This window comes from Mauremys mutica, chromosome 15 (assembly GCF_020497125.1).
Source record: "Mauremys mutica isolate MM-2020 ecotype Southern chromosome 15, ASM2049712v1, whole genome shotgun sequence".
Classification (NCBI taxonomy): Eukaryota; Metazoa; Chordata; order Testudines; family Geoemydidae; genus Mauremys; species Mauremys mutica.
In genome coordinates, this window is record NC_059086.1 from 38,226,642 (window position 1) to 38,242,899 (window position 16,258).

At 66.2% G+C, this 16,258-nt stretch overlaps 1 protein-coding gene across 3 annotated transcripts; it reads right to left on the reverse strand.

Annotated features, from left to right (window-relative positions):
• Window positions 1–474: 474 nt before the first annotated feature.
• LOC123349842 (coiled-coil domain-containing protein 120-like) lies at window positions 475–15,486 on the reverse strand. Of its 3 annotated transcripts, none has more exons than XM_044988074.1 (10): window positions 15,052–15,486; window positions 7,853–7,962; window positions 7,383–7,507; window positions 6,713–6,817; window positions 5,865–6,072; window positions 5,572–5,628; window positions 4,953–5,124; window positions 4,696–4,800; window positions 1,893–2,480; window positions 475–1,371 (listed from the first exon to the last, which is right to left on the reverse strand). In XM_044988074.1, exons 2-10 carry the CDS (start codon window positions 7,899–7,901, stop codon window positions 1,269–1,271), a joined length of 1,512 nt encoding a protein of 503 aa, XP_044844009.1. In that variant the 5' UTR covers window positions 7,902–7,962; window positions 15,052–15,486; the 3' UTR covers window positions 475–1,268. The 3 variants fall into 3 exon arrangements, with proteins under 3 accessions (XP_044844009.1, XP_044844011.1, XP_044844010.1); XM_044988076.1 differs by lacking the exon at window positions 15,052–15,486 and adding an exon at window positions 13,045–13,187; XM_044988075.1 differs by lacking the exon at window positions 15,052–15,486 and adding an exon at window positions 10,656–10,680.
• Between the last annotated feature and the right edge of the window lie 772 nt (window positions 15,487–16,258).

Sequence of the window (16,258 nt, forward strand, 5' to 3'; positions counted from 1 at the left end):
GGGTAACTATGTTGCTCGGGGGTGTGTGGATTTTTCACACTCCTGAGTGACACACAGTTATACTGATTTAGGTCTGTAGTGCAGACCTGGCCTAAGGACAGTTCATACCTCTGCAAGTGATTGGCTCGGGCTCTCTGCAGAGCCAGCCAGGGATTGGTTCACACCTCTGCAAGCGATCGGCTCAGGCTTTCTGCAGACCCAGGCAGGGATCGGTTCACAGCTCTGTGAGCAATCGGCTCGGGCTCTCTGCAGACCCAGGCAGAGATCAGTTCCCCCCAGGGCAGTTCACACCTCTGCAAGTGATCAGCTCAGGCTCTCTGCAGACCCAGGCAGGCGTCACATTTTGGGACATTTCTCCCCAACCGTAAGGTTCAGAAGTGCCCTTCTGCCCCCCTCGCCCCCGATAGCCCAGGCTCCGCTCCCGCCGGCGCGCGCCCCCTCCCATGCCCCCAGCCAAGCCACCACGCCATAGCCTCGCCTTTGCGCTCTGTATTATACAAACCCCGTTCTGCACCGTGACCCATTTGACATTCGCCATAGAAATTCCCGCTACAATCCACACGCTGGGAACGGGACAAAGTCGAGGCTCAGAGCCTGTCGCATGTTGGTGCCTGTCGCTACTAACATGTGGCCCGGGGGAGGTGGGTGTGCACGCAGGGGGGACGGGACCTGGGGGGGGGGTAGAGTCCCCGTCCCCCCACCCCACTTCCCCCGAAATAAAATCCAGTAGGAAAAGGAAAAAATAAAAAGTGACGTTCTTGTTTCGTGTGCAACTTTGAAAGGAAAATCCACTGGCCGCCGGCCAGGGCTGGAATGTCGAGTTTGAGTTCGTTTCCTAAATGAGCCAGATTGGGGGGGGGGGTGTTGTAGGAGAGGCTCACTGGATGGGGGGAGGGGGATGTGGTGATGGGGGGGTGCAGGGGAGGGAATATTGGGGGGGGGTCAGGGAGCTGATAGGGCAGGGGGGGCCGTCTGTCCAGACTTTAAGAAGGGGGAGGGTTTTTGGGGGGGCCAGTTAGTGCCGGTGGGGGTTCAGTAGGTGGCTGATTCCCCAGCCAGGACCTGCCCCCCATATCTGAATGTGGGCGGGGGCAGGTTGAGGTTCCCATAGGGGGGAATCCGTGCCCCACAACGCCCTAGTGGGGGGGGGGGTAAACGGGTGCATCTCCCCCCCTCCAATCCGCCTGGCGCCCCACACACCCCTGTCCAGCAGGGGAGCGTCCCCCCAGCATGTGAGGTTAACCCCTGGCCGTCCCCGCCCCGGGAGGTCAGACCAGCGTCCCTGGGGGGTGTCTCTCCACATCCAGGGGGGGCCCCAGGCCGGGGGAGGGGGCGCTGGGCCCGTCCGGGTAGAGGAGGTCTGCGAAGGGTCTGCCGGACGGAGGCAGAGAGACCGACAGACAGACAGACAGACGGATGGGGGGGCGGGGGTGGTAGAAGAGACAGATGTGGGGGGAGAGACGAGGGTGGGGAGAGAGAAAGAGAGAAGAGAGATTAGCCAGAGGAAGGGATGGGAAGGGTTAAGTCATAGCAGAGAGAGTCACCCTTCCCCGGACACCTGGGTCCCTTGCTCCCTTCCCCGGATGCCTGGGTCCCTTGCTCCCTTCCCCACCAACGCCTGGGTCCCCGTCCCCCCCACAACCCAGCAGCAGAGCCGGATGTCTGGGTCCCGTCACCTTAAATCCCCCCGCCAACACACACCCCCACTCCCGGACGCCTGGGTCCTTTCCCGACGTCCTAGCAAGAGACGCATGAGCCTCCCGCCCCCCCAAACAACTGGGGGGTGTACCCCTGCTGCGGGGGAGCAATGGGGGGGTGATTCCAAGGGGGGGTTCGGTCCCCTAGGCCCCCCAACCTTAACTCAGGGCTGCCAGCCCCCCCGGCCCCCATACCTGCCCTGCAGCGGCTGCCCAGCGTAGCTCAGCGAATGTGGCAGGTAGCCCCCCGTCTCCGGCCGGGGGTGGGGTTCGGGCCAGCCGCGGGGGGGCCCCCCTCTCCTGTCCCGGGGTGGGGGCGGGCCCCCCCCGGCGTTACGCAGGTACCAGTTCCGGAGCCCCTCCAGGGCCAAGGCTTTGTGGACGGCCCGGGGCGGGCGCTGGGGGGCCGGGGGCGGCTGGCTCTGGGGAGGGGGCCCGCAGGACTTGGCACGTCCCGCCCGGCGCGGCAGGGGGCTCTCGGGGTATCCCCAGCCGGGCGGCGGAGGGGCGTCGCGGCGCGAGAGGTGGTCGCCCGCCGGCCAGCCCTGGCGCTCCAGGTAATAGTCCAGCAGGATCTCGGCGTAGGGGGGCCGGGGCGGGCCGCGGAAGGGGGGGTCTTCGGGGGGAGCCCCCCGCTCGATCAGGGCCTCCGAGCTGTTGCTGCGGCGGGTGCGGGCGGCGAAGGCGGGGGGGGCCCGCTCGGCGCTGGGGTCCCGGCTGGGGGGGCCAAGCTGGGAGTCCTGGCTCCCCGACCACTGGCGGGCGGCTGGGGGGGCGTCCGGCCTGGGGGGGAGGCAGAAAGAAAAGGGGGGTTAGTGAAGGGTGGGGAATAGCAGGCACCCCACATTCAGTGCCCCTGCCCCCAACGTGAACCACAGAGCCCCCCCCCAATTCACCCCCCAGCCCCAAAACCCAACGTCACTCATGCCCCCACCTAGCCAGACCCTGCCCAACTCCCGCTAAGCGGGACGGGACCCACGCGCTGCCCTCGGGGGGGAGACCGAGGGGTGAAGCGGAGACGCAATGGGGGACGCTGAGCTGTGGGGGTCAGGTGGGGGGCTGGGCAGGGGGCGCTCTCCCCTGGCAGGCAGGGCCAGGTGCCATGGGGCAGGGGGGGTCTCTAGGGGGTGCTCTCCCCTGGCAGGCAGGGCCAGGTGCCATGGGGCAGGGGGGGTCTCTAGGGGGCGCTCTCCCCGGGCGGGGCCGGGAGGCGCCACGGGGCGGGGGGCCTCTAGGGGGCGCTCTCCCCGGGCGGGGCCGGGAGGTCCCATGGGGCGGGGGGTCTCTAGGGGGCGCTCTCCCCGGGCGGGGCCGGGAGGTGCCATGGGGCGGGGGGTCTCTAGGGGGCGCTCTCCCCGGGCGGGGCCGGGAGGTGCCACGGGGCGGGGGGGCGTCTCTGGGGGGGTCTGTCCCCGGCCGGGCCGGGAGGTGCCACGGGGCGGGGGGTCTCTAAGGGGCGCTCTCCCCGGGCGGGGCCGGGAGGTACCATGGGGCGGGGGGTCTCTAGGGGGCGCTCTCCCCGGGCGGGGCCGGGAGGTACCATGGGGCGGGGGGTCTCTAGGGGACGCTCTCCCCGGGCGGGGCCGGGAGGTACCATGAGGCGGGGGGTCTCTAGGGGGCGCTCTCCCCGGGCGGGGCCGGGAGGCGCCACGGGGCGGGGGGGCTCTAGGGGGCGCTCTCCCCGGGCGGGGCCGGGAGGCGCCACGGGGCAGGGGGGGTCTCTAGGGGGCGCTCTCCCCGGGCGGGGCCGGGAGGCGCCACGGGGCCGGGGGGGTCTCTAGGGGGCGCTCTCCCCGGGCGGGGCCGGGAGGCGCCACGGGGCAGGGGGGGTCTCTAGGGGGCGCTCTCCCCGGGCGGGGCCGGGAGGCGCCACGGGGCAGGGGGGGTCTCTAGGGGGCGCTCTCCCCGGGCGGGGCCGGGAGGTGCCACAGGGCGGGGGGTCTCTAGGGGGCGCTCTCCCCGGGCGGGGCCGGGAGGCGCCACGGGGCGGGGGGGTCTCTAGGGGGCGCTCTCCCCGGGCGGGGCCGGGAGGTGCCATGGGGCGGGGGGTCTCTAGGGGGCGCTCTCCCCGGGTGGGGCCAGGCGGTACCATGGGGCGGGGGGTCTCTAGGGGGCGCTCTCCCCGGGCGGGGCTGGGAGGTACCACGGGGCGGGGGGGTCTCTAGGGGGTGGTCTCCCCAGGCGGGGCCGGGAGGTGCCACGGAACGGGGGGTCTCTAGGGGGCGGTCTCCCCGGGCGGGGCCGGGAGGTACCATGGGGCGGGGGGTCTCTAGGGGGCGCTCTCCCAGGGCGGGGCCGGGAGGTACCATGGGGCGGGGGGTCTCTAGGGGGCGCTCTCCCCGGGCGGGGCCGGGAGGCACCATGGGGCGGGGGGTCTCTAGGGGGTGCTCTCCCCGGGCGGGGCCGGGAGGTACCATGGGGCGGGGGGTCTCTAGGGGGCGCTCTCCCCGGGCGGGGCTGGGAGGTACCATGGGGCGGGGGGTCTCTAGGGGGCGCTCTCCCCGGGCAGGGCCGGGAGGTACCATGGGGCGGGGGGTCTCTAGGGGGCGCTCTCCCCGGGCGGGGCCGGGAGGTACCATGGGGCGGGGGTGCTCTAAGGGGCGCTCTCCCCGGGCGGGGCCGGGAGGTACCATGGGGCGGGGGGTCTCTAGGGGGCGCTCTCCCCGGGCAGGGCCGGGAGGTACCATGGGGCGGGGGGGTCTCTAGGGGGCGCTCTCCCCGGGCGGGGCCGGGAGTTACCATGGGGCGGGGGGTCTCGTGGGGGCGCTCTCCCCGGGCGGGGCTGGGAGGTACCACGGGGCGGGGGGGTCTCTAGGGGGCGCTCTCCCCGGGCGGGGCTGGGAGGTACCATGGGGCGGGGGGGTCTATAGGGGGCGCTCTCCCTGGGCGGGGCTGGGAGGTACCATGGGGCGGGGGGTCTCTAGGGGGCGCTCTCCCCGGGCGGGGCTGGGAGGTACCATGGGGCGGGGGGTCTCCAGGGGGCGCTCTGCTCCGGTACCTGAAGTTCTGGCTCCCGCTGCAGATGTTCCGGGTCAGAACCGGGGTCGCTGGGACGCTCCGGCCCTCAAAGCTGGAGACGCTCCGGGGCAGGGTCCGATTCGGGCTGAGGGGAGCAACCAGAACCTGAGACCAGCTGGGCCCAGCCGGATGGGGGGCAGCCCCACTGGCCGGGGGAGGAAATGGGGGGGTGGGAGGCAGCAGGGGAGACTGGGGCGAGAGGAGCAGGTGGGGGGAGGGGCACCGGCCTGTACCCACCTGGTAGGGCTGGCTAGCGAGCTGCGGCGGCTGGCGGCCCCCCCGCCCAGCTCCATGGGGGGCCCTCGCCAGCCGGGCCGGCGGTCGGGGCTGCCGGACACGGCGCGGAGGTGATCCCGGCTGCGGGGGGACGAAGGGCCCCCCTTGGGCGGATGGAAACCGTGGGGGTCATCTGGGGAGAGAACGTGAGGGATGGAACCCAGGAGTCCTGCTCCCCAACCTGCCTGCACCGTATCCCCCCCACCTGCACCCCACCAGTCCTGCCCCCCCTGCTCTAACCACTAGACCCCACTCCCCTCCCAGAGCCAGGGAGAGAACCCAGGAGTCCTGGCTCCCAGCCCCCCTGCTCTAACCACCAGACCCCACTCCCCTCCCAGAGCCAGGGAGAGAACCCAGGAGTCCTGGCTCCCAGCCCCCCTGCTCTAACCACTATACCCCACTCCCCTCCCAGAGCCAGGGAGAGAACCCAGGAGTCCTGGCTCCCAGCCCCCCTGCTCTGACCACTATACCCCACTCCCCTCCCAGAGCCAGGGAGAGAACCCAGGAGTCCTGGCTCCCAGCCCCCCCCCCACTCTAATCACTAGCCGGGGAGAGAACCCAGGTGTCCTGACACACTCACCGTTCTCGTGACTGGCCGCTTCGGAGAGGGAGCTGTTCTCGGAGGTGAACGCCTCATCTTGAGAGGGTGGGGAATGGAAAGGGAGATGGGTCAGTCCCCTATAAACCTCCCCCCCGGTACCAGCCCCCCCAAGTCTGCGACACCCCCCCAACTCCAGTAGCAGACATGTGGGGGGGCTGGAACACTCCCCTCTTCTGAAAATCTCTGGATGCTGGGGGTCACAAATGCAGCAGGGGACAGTGAGTAGCCGGGGGGTGACTGAGGGATTTGGGGGGTCGGGGACAGGAACTCACCGTGTGCTCCCCGGGGCGCCCCCAGCCGGGCCCGCGTCTCCCCCAGCTGCCCCTCCAGCTCCCGCAGCCGCTGGGCCGCCTCGGCCTGGACCTGCCGGCGCCGGCGCCGCTGCTGCTCCGTCAGCTCCGGGGCCAGGGCCAGGCGCCGAGCGGCCTCCACCACCTGCCGCTGCACGGCCAGCTCCCGGCACAGCTCCCACGCCAGCGCCTGGGGGGGTGGGGGAAGGTGAGAGACTGTGTGTCCCCCCCCAGGCTCCCACCACACCCCCCAATCCACCCAGCTCCCGGCACAGCTCCCACGCCAGCGCCTGGGGGGGTGGGGGAAGGTGAGAGACTGTGTGTCCCCCCCCAGGCTCCCACCACACCCCCCAATCCACCCAGCTCCCGGCACAGCTCCCACGCCAGCGCCTGGGGGGGTGGGGGGAGGTGAGAGACTGTGTGTCCCCCCCCAGGCTCCCACCGCCCCCCCCAATCCACCCAGCTCCCGGCACAGCTCCCACGCCAGCGCCTGGGGGGGGTGAGAGACTGTGTCCCCCCCAGGCCCAGCCACAGCCCCCCCTGGCTCCCACCGCACCCCCCCATCCACCTAGCTCCCGGCACAGCTCCCACGCCAGCGCCTGGGGGGGTGGGGGGATGAGAGACTGTGTCCCCCCCCAGCTCACCCCCCCCAGACACAGCGCCCCCCCTGGCTCCCCCCTCCCCCAATCCCCCCAGCTCCTGGCACAGCTCCCATGCCAGTGCCTGGGGAGACAGAGGGGTTAGAGACCGTGCAGCCCCCCAGATTCACCCACAGCCCCTTCCCCACAGTCCCACCCCCTCCTTCCTGCCCCCCCCAGTCCCCTCCTCACCTCGGCTCCAGGTCCCCGGTGGGCGGGCACTGCTCTTCTCCGGACGAGGTGGGGTCTCTCCCCCGGCTCCAGTGGGTACTCGGGGGGCAGCTTCCCTGTCAGCTCCTGGGGGCAGGCAGGGGCACAAGCATTAGGGGAACAGCCTACTGTCACAACGCAGCTAATGGCGGAAGATAACAACCTACTACTGCTGGAGGGGATGGGAGGGGAGGGGATGGAGAAGGATAATAGCCTACTACAGGTGTGAGGCTAATGGAGCTGCACCATTAGATACAGGTTGTGGGTTCGAATCGCACTGAAGCTGGAGATGAGGATGACAACCTACTGCCGCTGATGGGGGAATGGAGAACAACCTACTAGAGCTACCCAGCGAATGTAGCCGCACCATTAGATCGAGGAGCCGCTCCAGGTTGTGGGTTCAAATCCTGGGGAGGGCTGGAGACCAAGGATAACAACCTACTACCGCTGACGGGACGGAGCAGGAGAAGAGCCTACTCTGCCTGGGCAGCTCGCGGCACGGCTCCCTCCGATCTAGAGGGGATAGTCCCAGTTCAAATCCCCCTTGGCGCTGAAGGAGGGAGCAGGGGAGAGGCGGAGAAGGATAACAGCCTACTATAGCTATGCAGCTACCAAGGCACTGCATGGGGGGGGCGGGATCCCGGATACTCACGGCCTCCTGCAGACACAGCCGGCGCAACTCGGCCACCCGCAGGCCCAGCGCCTCCCGCAGGCCCCGCTGCCGTTCCAGCAGCTCCTGCAGCCGCAGCCGGGCGCCGGGTTCCCACCCCAGGGCATCTGCGCGGGAGGGGGGGAGAGGAGACGGGGGTCAGAGCTGAGGGGGGAGGGATTAGTGGGGTGGGGGGAGATGGGGAGGGGTCAGAGTTGGTGGTGGGGGAGAGACAGGAGGATCTGGGGGTCACAGCCGGGAAGCGGATATTGGGTGGGGGGCATGGGCAGGCTGGGGAGATCTGTGGGGGTGGGGTCAGGCAAGGGGCGGAGTCAGGGTGGGGTCAGGCAAGGGGGCGGAGTCAGGGTGGGGTCAGGCAAGGGGGCGGAGTCAGGGTGGGGGGGTCAGGCAAGGGGCAGGGCAGGAGGGGTTCTTGGGGGCGGGGCCAGGGTCCATGGGGGCGGGGCCATTACCTGCAGAGCTGTAGCTGGAGGAGGTGATGAGCTGCCCTTTGACCTCCATGCTGGGGCCCGGGGGGCGGGGTCAGGCCGGGCTAAGAGCCATGAGCCCCCGACCCCAATGTCTGTGGGGGAAGAGAGAGAGAGACGGGGTGAGGGGGACCCAGGTCACCTCCCCCCATCCAGCACCCCCCCGGCCCCATCCAACCCCCCTAGGAATCATTAAAAAGGGGATAGAGAATAAGACTGAGAATATATTATTGCCCTTATATAAATCCATGGGACGCCCACATCTCGAATACTGTGTACAGATGTGGTCTCCTCACCTCAAAAAAGATATTCTAGCACTAGAAAAGGTTCAGAGAACAGCAACTAAAATGATTAGGGGTTTGGAGAGGGTCCCATACGAGGAAAGATTCAAGAGGCTGGGACTCTTCAGCTTGGAAAAGAGGAGACTAAGGGGATAAGGAAAAGTTATTTACTTATTCCCATAATACAAGAACTAGGGGTCACCCAATGAAATTAACAGGCAGCAGGTTTAAAACAAATCAAAGGAAGTTCTTCTTCACGCAGCGCACAGTCAGCCTGTGGAACTCCCTGCCTGAGGAGGTTGTGAAGGCCGGGACTAGAACACTGTTTAAAAGGGGACTGGATAAATTCATGGTGGCTAAGTCCATAAATGGCTAGTAGCCAGGCTGGGTAAGAATGGGGTCCCTGGCCCCTGTTTGTCAGGGGGTGGAGATGGATGGCAGGAGAGAGATCACTTGATCACCACCTGTTAGGTTCACTCCCTCTGGGGCACCTGGCATTGGCCACCGTCGGCAGACAGATACTGGGCTGGATGGACCTTTGGTCTGACCCGGTCTGGCCGTTCTTATGTTATGTTCTCCCTGGGACCAGCCAGTCCCTGCCCTGGGGCCAGTGCCCCCTACATTCCCGCCTCCCCCAACTAGTCCCTGGCGGTGTGATGTGATGGGGATCTCAGGGCTCTGACCTGGAAGGAAAGGAGAGAAATTCCACCGACAAACATCCAGGTGGTCTCTGGCCAGGTCGAGGGAGCGAACCCAGGAATCCTGGCTCCCAACCCACCAGACCCCCCTCCACTCCCAGAGCCAGGGAGCGAACCCAGGAGTCCTGGCTCCCAACCCTCCAGACCCCCCTCCCCTCCCAGAGCCAGGGAGCGAACCCAGGAGTCCTGGCTCCCAGCCCCTGCCTGCTCTAACCACCAGCCCCCACTCCCCACCCAAAGGGAACAGGCCATATAACCTCTGCCCCGCCCCCATCACCCAGGACTCTCCAATGTCCCCCATCCCCCACAAAGGGACCAGGGGGAACCAGGCGTCTGGGATGGTTCCTGCAGGGTGCGCCAAAGGGCTGGGGGCAAGACTGACACCAGCCCCAGCCCCCCAGAGGTGGGCCAGGGACCCAGGCGTCCGGATCCATACCCCCAAAGTCCAGCACAGCGACCTCGGGAGGAGAAATGGGATCCGCGCCTCCCAGAACTGCCTGCCAGGCTCCAGCCCAGGGACGGGGGAGGGTGGGATTCGGAAAGGGACCCCGGTGTCCGGGAGGGGGAGGGGTCCTGGCGACTTGCTAAGGATCCTCAATCGACAGCAGCGAATTCCTGATCCATGAATGTTTCTTGTTCACAGCCCCTAGGCTGGGCTTGGGGGGGCTGCGGGTCAGGAGTGAGGGGCACCGGCAGGGCTGGGGGGGGGTGAGGGGCACCGGCAGGGCTGGGGGGGCACCGGAAGTCCTTGCGACACCCCACACCGGCACGTCACAGCGTCTGGCCCCTGGGGCGCGTCTGATTCCCAGCCCCAGCTCGGCCCGGGGCAGGACCCGACAGGTCCCTCCTGGGATCTTCACAGCAGCAATTTCCTGCGAATACCTTCAGCGCTGTCCCGGGGAGCTTCCGGCCCCACCCCCTCCTAGAGAACCCAGGAGTCCCGGCTCCCAGCCCCCTCCCCCCCGCTCTAACCACCAGCCCCCCCTCACCTCCCAGAGCCGGGGAGAGAACCCAGGAGTCCTGGCTCCCAGCCCCGCCCCCCCGCTCTAACCACTAGCCCCCTCTCCCCTCCCAGAGCCGGGGAGAGAACCCAGGAGTCCCGGCTCCCAGCCCCCACTCCCCTCCCAGAGCTGGGGAGAGAACCCAGGAGTCCCGGCTCCCAGCCCCCCCCTGCTCTAATCACCAGCCCCCACTCCCCTCCCAGAGCCGGGGAGAGAACCCAGGAGTCCCGGCTCCCAGCCCCCCCCTGCTCTAACCACCAGCCCCAACTCCCCTCCCAGAGCTGGGGACAGAACCCAGGAGTCCCGGCTCCCACCCCCCTGCTCTAACCACCAGCCCCCCCTCACCTCCCAGAGCCGGGGAGAGAACCCAGGAGTCCCGGCTCCCAGCCCCCCCTGCTCTAACCACCAGCCCCCGCTCCCCTCCCAGAGCTGGGGAGAGAACCCAGGAGTCCCGGCTCCCAGCCCCCCCCCCGCTCTAATCACTAGCCCCCACTCCCCTCCCCGAGCCGGGGAGAGAACCCAGGAGTCCGGGCTCTCAGATGAGGGGGACACTGTTTTATAGTTTCTTTTTTTGGGGCGGGGGGGTTTGGTGCTGGGCAGCGGAGCTCAGCAGCCGGCCCCGGCCCCGTTGCAATCCGGAGTGACTCCGGAGTGACCCCGGGGCACCTGAGAGCAGCCCCGCCCCCCAACACGCTAACTTTGTTCCAGGAGCTCTGACCCCCGGGGGGGCTGTTCCCTCCCCCCCTTCTCAGGGTCTTGGGGGGGGTCTGTTCCCCCCCCCCGCACAGCGGCTGGGGGCAGGACTCACCTGGGGGGCGCGGCGAGACCCCTCCTCGCCCCACGCGAGACCGACCCGCGGGAGGCTGGAGCGAAGTGCCGCGATCCGGGGCCACGGCGGCGAGCGGGGGCGGGGCCGCGCCTTTAACCCCTGGCGCGCCGGGGCCGGGCCGGACTCACCCGCCGCCAGGTCCCGCCCCGGACACGCAGCCAGGTACCGCCCGGGACACGCACAGGCAGGGACACACAGACCCAGGTACACACCGCCCGGGACACACACACACACACACAGGTACACACAGCCTGGGACACACACACCCAGGTACACACAGCCAGGTCCCGCCTGGGACAGGCACAACCAAGGACACACACGCACAGATACACACCGCCCGGGACACACACACACACAGGTACACACCGCCCGGGTCACACACAGACACAGGTACACACAGCCTGGGACACACAGACCCAGGTACACACTGCCCGGGACACACAGATCCAGGTACACACTGCTGGGACACACACACACACACACACAGGTACACACTGCCCAGGACATACACATACCGGTACACACCGCCCGGGTCACACACACACACAGGTACACACTGCCCGGGACACACAGACATAGGTACACACAACCAGGTACAGGCCGCCAGGTACCGCGCGGCCCGGGACACACAGACCCAGATACACACCGCCAGGGACACACACACACAGCCAGGTCCCGTCTGGGACAGGCACAGGCAGGGGGACACACAGCCAGGTACCGCTCCGGACATGCAGCCAGGTACAGGCTGCCCAGGACACACACAGCCAGGTACATACCACTTGGGACAGGCACAACCAGGGACACGGCACCTGCCCGGGACACACACCCAGGTACCGCACGGGACAGACAGACACAGGGACACACCGCCCAGGACACGCACATCCAGGTACACACAGCCAGGTACCGCCCGGGACATGCACAGCCAGGGACACACATACACAGATACACACCGCCCAGGACACACACAGACACAGGTACACACCATCCGGGACACACAGCCAGGTACCACCCAGGACACACCCAGCCAGGGACATGCCTGTCGCTCCCAGACACGCACATCCAGGCACACACCACTCGGGACACACCCAACCAGGGACAGGCTGCCCGCGCGGGACACACAGACAGGTACCGCCTGGGACAGTAAGAACCAGGGTGACACCTGCCACTCCTGGATATGCACACCCAGGGACACACCCACCCAGGTACACACCACCCGGGACACACACCCCCAGGTACAAACACCCCCAGGTACATACCACCCGGGACACACGCAGCCTGGGACACGTGCACCAGGACATAGCACCTGAGACACACAAACTGGGACACGCACCCAGGGATCTACACACCATCCGCGACACACACACAGATCTCCACATGCAGAGTGAGACACAACACACACGGATGCACACACAGACTGATCTCTCCCTCTCTCACACAGATACACACTCACATACACACAACACAGACACGCACACGGTAACAGATGTACACACCAGGCAAATACACAGAGTAACACACACTGCAACAACACATACCCAGAGCAACACACACCAGGTAACACTATAACATACTAGCACATCAACACACGCTAACACAACAACACAACACAAAACACACAGACAGTAACACCACACAAGATAATGCATGCTCTAACACACCAGTCTCACACACAAAATGATACAGCACAACACACACACCCAATAACACCCACACAACAAAACACACTAACTCACCGACGCCGCACACACACACACACACTAACACTTACACAAGGGAACACACACGCTAACACTCCAACACACAACACACCCACCCAATAACACCCACACAAGGAAACACACTCTGAGACAATGACACAGCGACACCCCAACACAACACACACACAAGCAGGGTAGCACACACTAACACCCCGACAGACAATCTCCGGAGAACCCAGGCATCCAGCAGGAACCGCAGGTGCTGCCGGGGTTAAGCGGCCCTGGACTGAGGGGCTCCCCCCTGACGTATTTGGGGACCCCTCGGCCCGGTGGCTGGGGGGGTGGCAGGGCCTGTTTGCGCTGCCCCCCGCCCCCATGGCATAGGGCTGGGGGGGGGGATTCCACACATTCCTGGCTGCAGGCCCAGGCAGGTACAGAGCGAGGGGGGAGGAGGCCACCCCACGGCGCCCCCTGGGGGTGCCCCACAGCACAGCCCCACCCCACAGTGCAGCCCCACTGAACCTGCCCCACAACTCCCCCTGAGGCTCCGCACAGCCCCACTGAATTCACCCCACCGCCCCCCCGGCCCCACAGCCCCCCCCCCCCCCGTGCCCAGCCCTGACTGCCAGGAGAGAGTGCCCCCTGCTGGTATCCCCTGATTGTGCTCCTACCTGGTCCCCCAGCCGGGGGCTGAACCACGCGGCCGCCCCATAGCAGAGGGCCAGCCCCGTCCCCCGCCAGCAGAGATGTGCTGACAGGGTTCGCTGCCAGAAAAGCCGGAAAGGATCTGTGTGAAATTCGCCCCTGGACTCACCAGGGTTTCCTGCTCAAGGAAACTGTTTGGAACGCTGGCGCCCAGAAACCGGAACCCCCGCCCGCAGCGATGTGCTTCCCTTTCAGCAGCTGTTCCCCCGTCATCCCACCCCAGAGGTGGCTGCATCTCAGCACCGGGTGAGCCGTCCCCGTGCGGCGTTATGTGCGGCTGTTCCCCCGTCATCCCACCCCAGAGGTGGCTGCATCTCAGCGCCGGGCGAGCCGTCCCTGTGCAGTGTTATGTGCGGCTGTTCTCCAGTCACCCCACCCCAGAGGTGGCTGCATCTCAGCGCCGGGTGTGGTGTTGTGTGTGGCCTTTCCCCAGATGCCCCATCCCAGAGGTGGCTGCATCCCAGAGGTGGCTAAACCGTCCCCGTGCAGCGGTTCCCCAGTTGCCCCGCCCCAGAGTTAGTTGCAACACACTCCGCCAGCTCATGACACCGTGTACTTTCCCTCCTCTCTCAAAGGCACAAGGACACCGGTGGCACCAGTCGGACGGGCCTCCTACATTCCAGAGTCCCGGCATAACCAGCCCAGGAATGATTCATCTATCGGAAGGCAGCCAGGACTCCTGGGTTCTCTCCCCGGCTCTGGGAGAGGAGTGGGGTCTAGTGGTTAGAGCAGGGGTCTGGGAGCCTGGACTCCTGGGTTCCTTCCCAGCTCTGGGAGGGGAGTGGGGTCTAGTGCTTAGAGCAGGGGTCTGGGAGCCTGGACTCCTGGGTTCTCTCCCCGGCTCAGTGCAGGGAGGGGCCCCTCAGTCCATTTTCCTGACTCTCATTAAAATTGGGATTAACGAGTCGGCGGTTGCCGGCGCAATCAGCTGACTCCAAAGCTGATTAGGGAGACAATCCCTGAGTCAGGGCCTGGGTCCCTCCAGCCCCCCCCTCTGGCCTGTGCACATTGATGGGGGGGGCGCGGCTCTTTCCTCTTTGGCACTGCAAGGGTTAAAATGCCCCCTGCCTGCCCCACTGAGGTAGGACAGGTCCTGGGCCAGGGAGATTCAGCGGCAACCTCTCCCTGCGCCACAGAGTAGGTCACTCTGCCATGCCGCCAGGCCAAAGCACTGCTAATCCCTACCCCCAGGAACCCAGGAGTCCTGGCTCCCAGCCCCCCGGCACTAACCACCAGACCACACTCCCCTCCCAGAGCTGAGGAGAGAACCCAGGAGTCCTGGCTCCCAGCTCCCTCTGCTCTAACCACCAGACCCCACTCCCCTCCCAGAGCTGGGGAGAGAACCCAGGAGTCCTGGCTCCCAGTCCACCCTGCTCTAACCACCAGCCCCCACTCCCCTCCCAGAGCTGAGGAGAGAACCCAGGAGTCCTGGCTCCCAGCTCCCTCTGCTCTAACCACCAGACCCCACTCCCCTCCAGGAGCAGGGGAGAGAACCCAGGAGTCCGGGCTCCCAGTCCCTCCCTCTGCCCCCTTTAGCCCACTAGCAACTCAGCATCGATTTCCCCCCTGCCCCTGTTTCCAGCTGAAGTTACCCTCAGATCAGCCACCCCAACGGCCCCCTCACCGGACCAGAGTCACCCCACAGGGAAGCTGAGATGCAGCCACCTCTGGGGCGGAGCAGCCGCACGGGGGCTCAGGAACACATTCTGCCAATCCCCCCGGCCCCCCCAGTACAGCACCCACCTGCCCTCCGGCCCTGCTCCCCACCCCACGGTGCCCCCCAGCGCCCGGCCCTGACTGCCAGGGGGGAGTTTATCCCAGTCCACACGCACACCCCTGAGCAACCAGTCCCCCGCCCTGGGGCCGGATGGGAGCCAGTGCCCCCCAGAGGGGACAGACCCTGGGCCCCATTCCCCACCCCCCTGAGCCAGCCAGTCCCCCTACAACCTATTTTCCAGGGGGGTCCCTCTTACCTTTCCTCTCTGGAATGTGCTGTTCTGCTTCCTGGATCGGTGGATGCACAACCGCTGTGTGTGTGTGTGTGTGGCCCCAATCCAGGGGTGCAAGGGGGGGACCCCAGGCTTCCCCCCCAGCCCCCCCTCCCCGGTTTAATCCATCCAGCCGGTTCCCGGATCCATCCCAGCTCTTTTTCTGCTGAAACTGCCCAGGCTACACCTCCCCTGCGCCTGTTTCACACCCTCCCCGCTGCCAACAGGCGGAGGAGGGAGGGAGGGTGTGCGGGGGGGTTGTACAGTCGGACAGTCGCTGGCTGGTTATTGGCCATGGGCAAATCGGCTCCCGATGCACAAACAGAGACACCTTGCCACAGGCCGGGTGTAGCCCCCCCAGCACAGGCAGGCCGGGTGTAGCTCTCACACACACACAGCGTGTGTTGTCCTTCCAGTTCGCCTGCTCCAGGGGTTAACCCTTGGGGCGCTGGGGGGAACGGAGGGGGCGGGGCCCGATGTGACGCGCAGATTGGCTGTAAGGGGGGGGGCTGTAGGGGGTACACACACCACAACACAGAGCTGGCCAGACACACACACCAGGACAACTGATACACAGAGGCACAGGCACCGCCTCACCCTGACAACTGGCAGACACAGAAGTGCACAATCCCCCCCCACACACACCTCAACTGATACACAGGTAGACAATTGCACAAACAGATGCACAGTCACACACACAGACACACTGACAGACAACTGCACACACCACCTGGCCCACACCCAGAGACACAGCATCAGACACACACCATAACAGCCGATACACACAGAGAGCTACACAGTCGCACACATACCATGACAGCTGATACACACAGTGATGCACAACTGAACGCACAATGTGACAGCTGATACACACAGATGCACACACCATGACAACCGATACGTAAACAGGCATACACAATCACACACACACATACCACGAGAACTGATACACACAGACACAGACAATTGCACACACACCACAACAGCTGACATGCACATACACACACAATGAGACACACACGATGACAACCGATACCCACAAAAAGCTACACAATCACACCATGGCAACTGATACGCAGAGATGCACAATCACACACACACCCGCCCCCCACAACAATCAATACACACACAGGGAGAGACGATCACACAACCGCCAACAAACCTGACACACACACACAACCTTCCATGCACA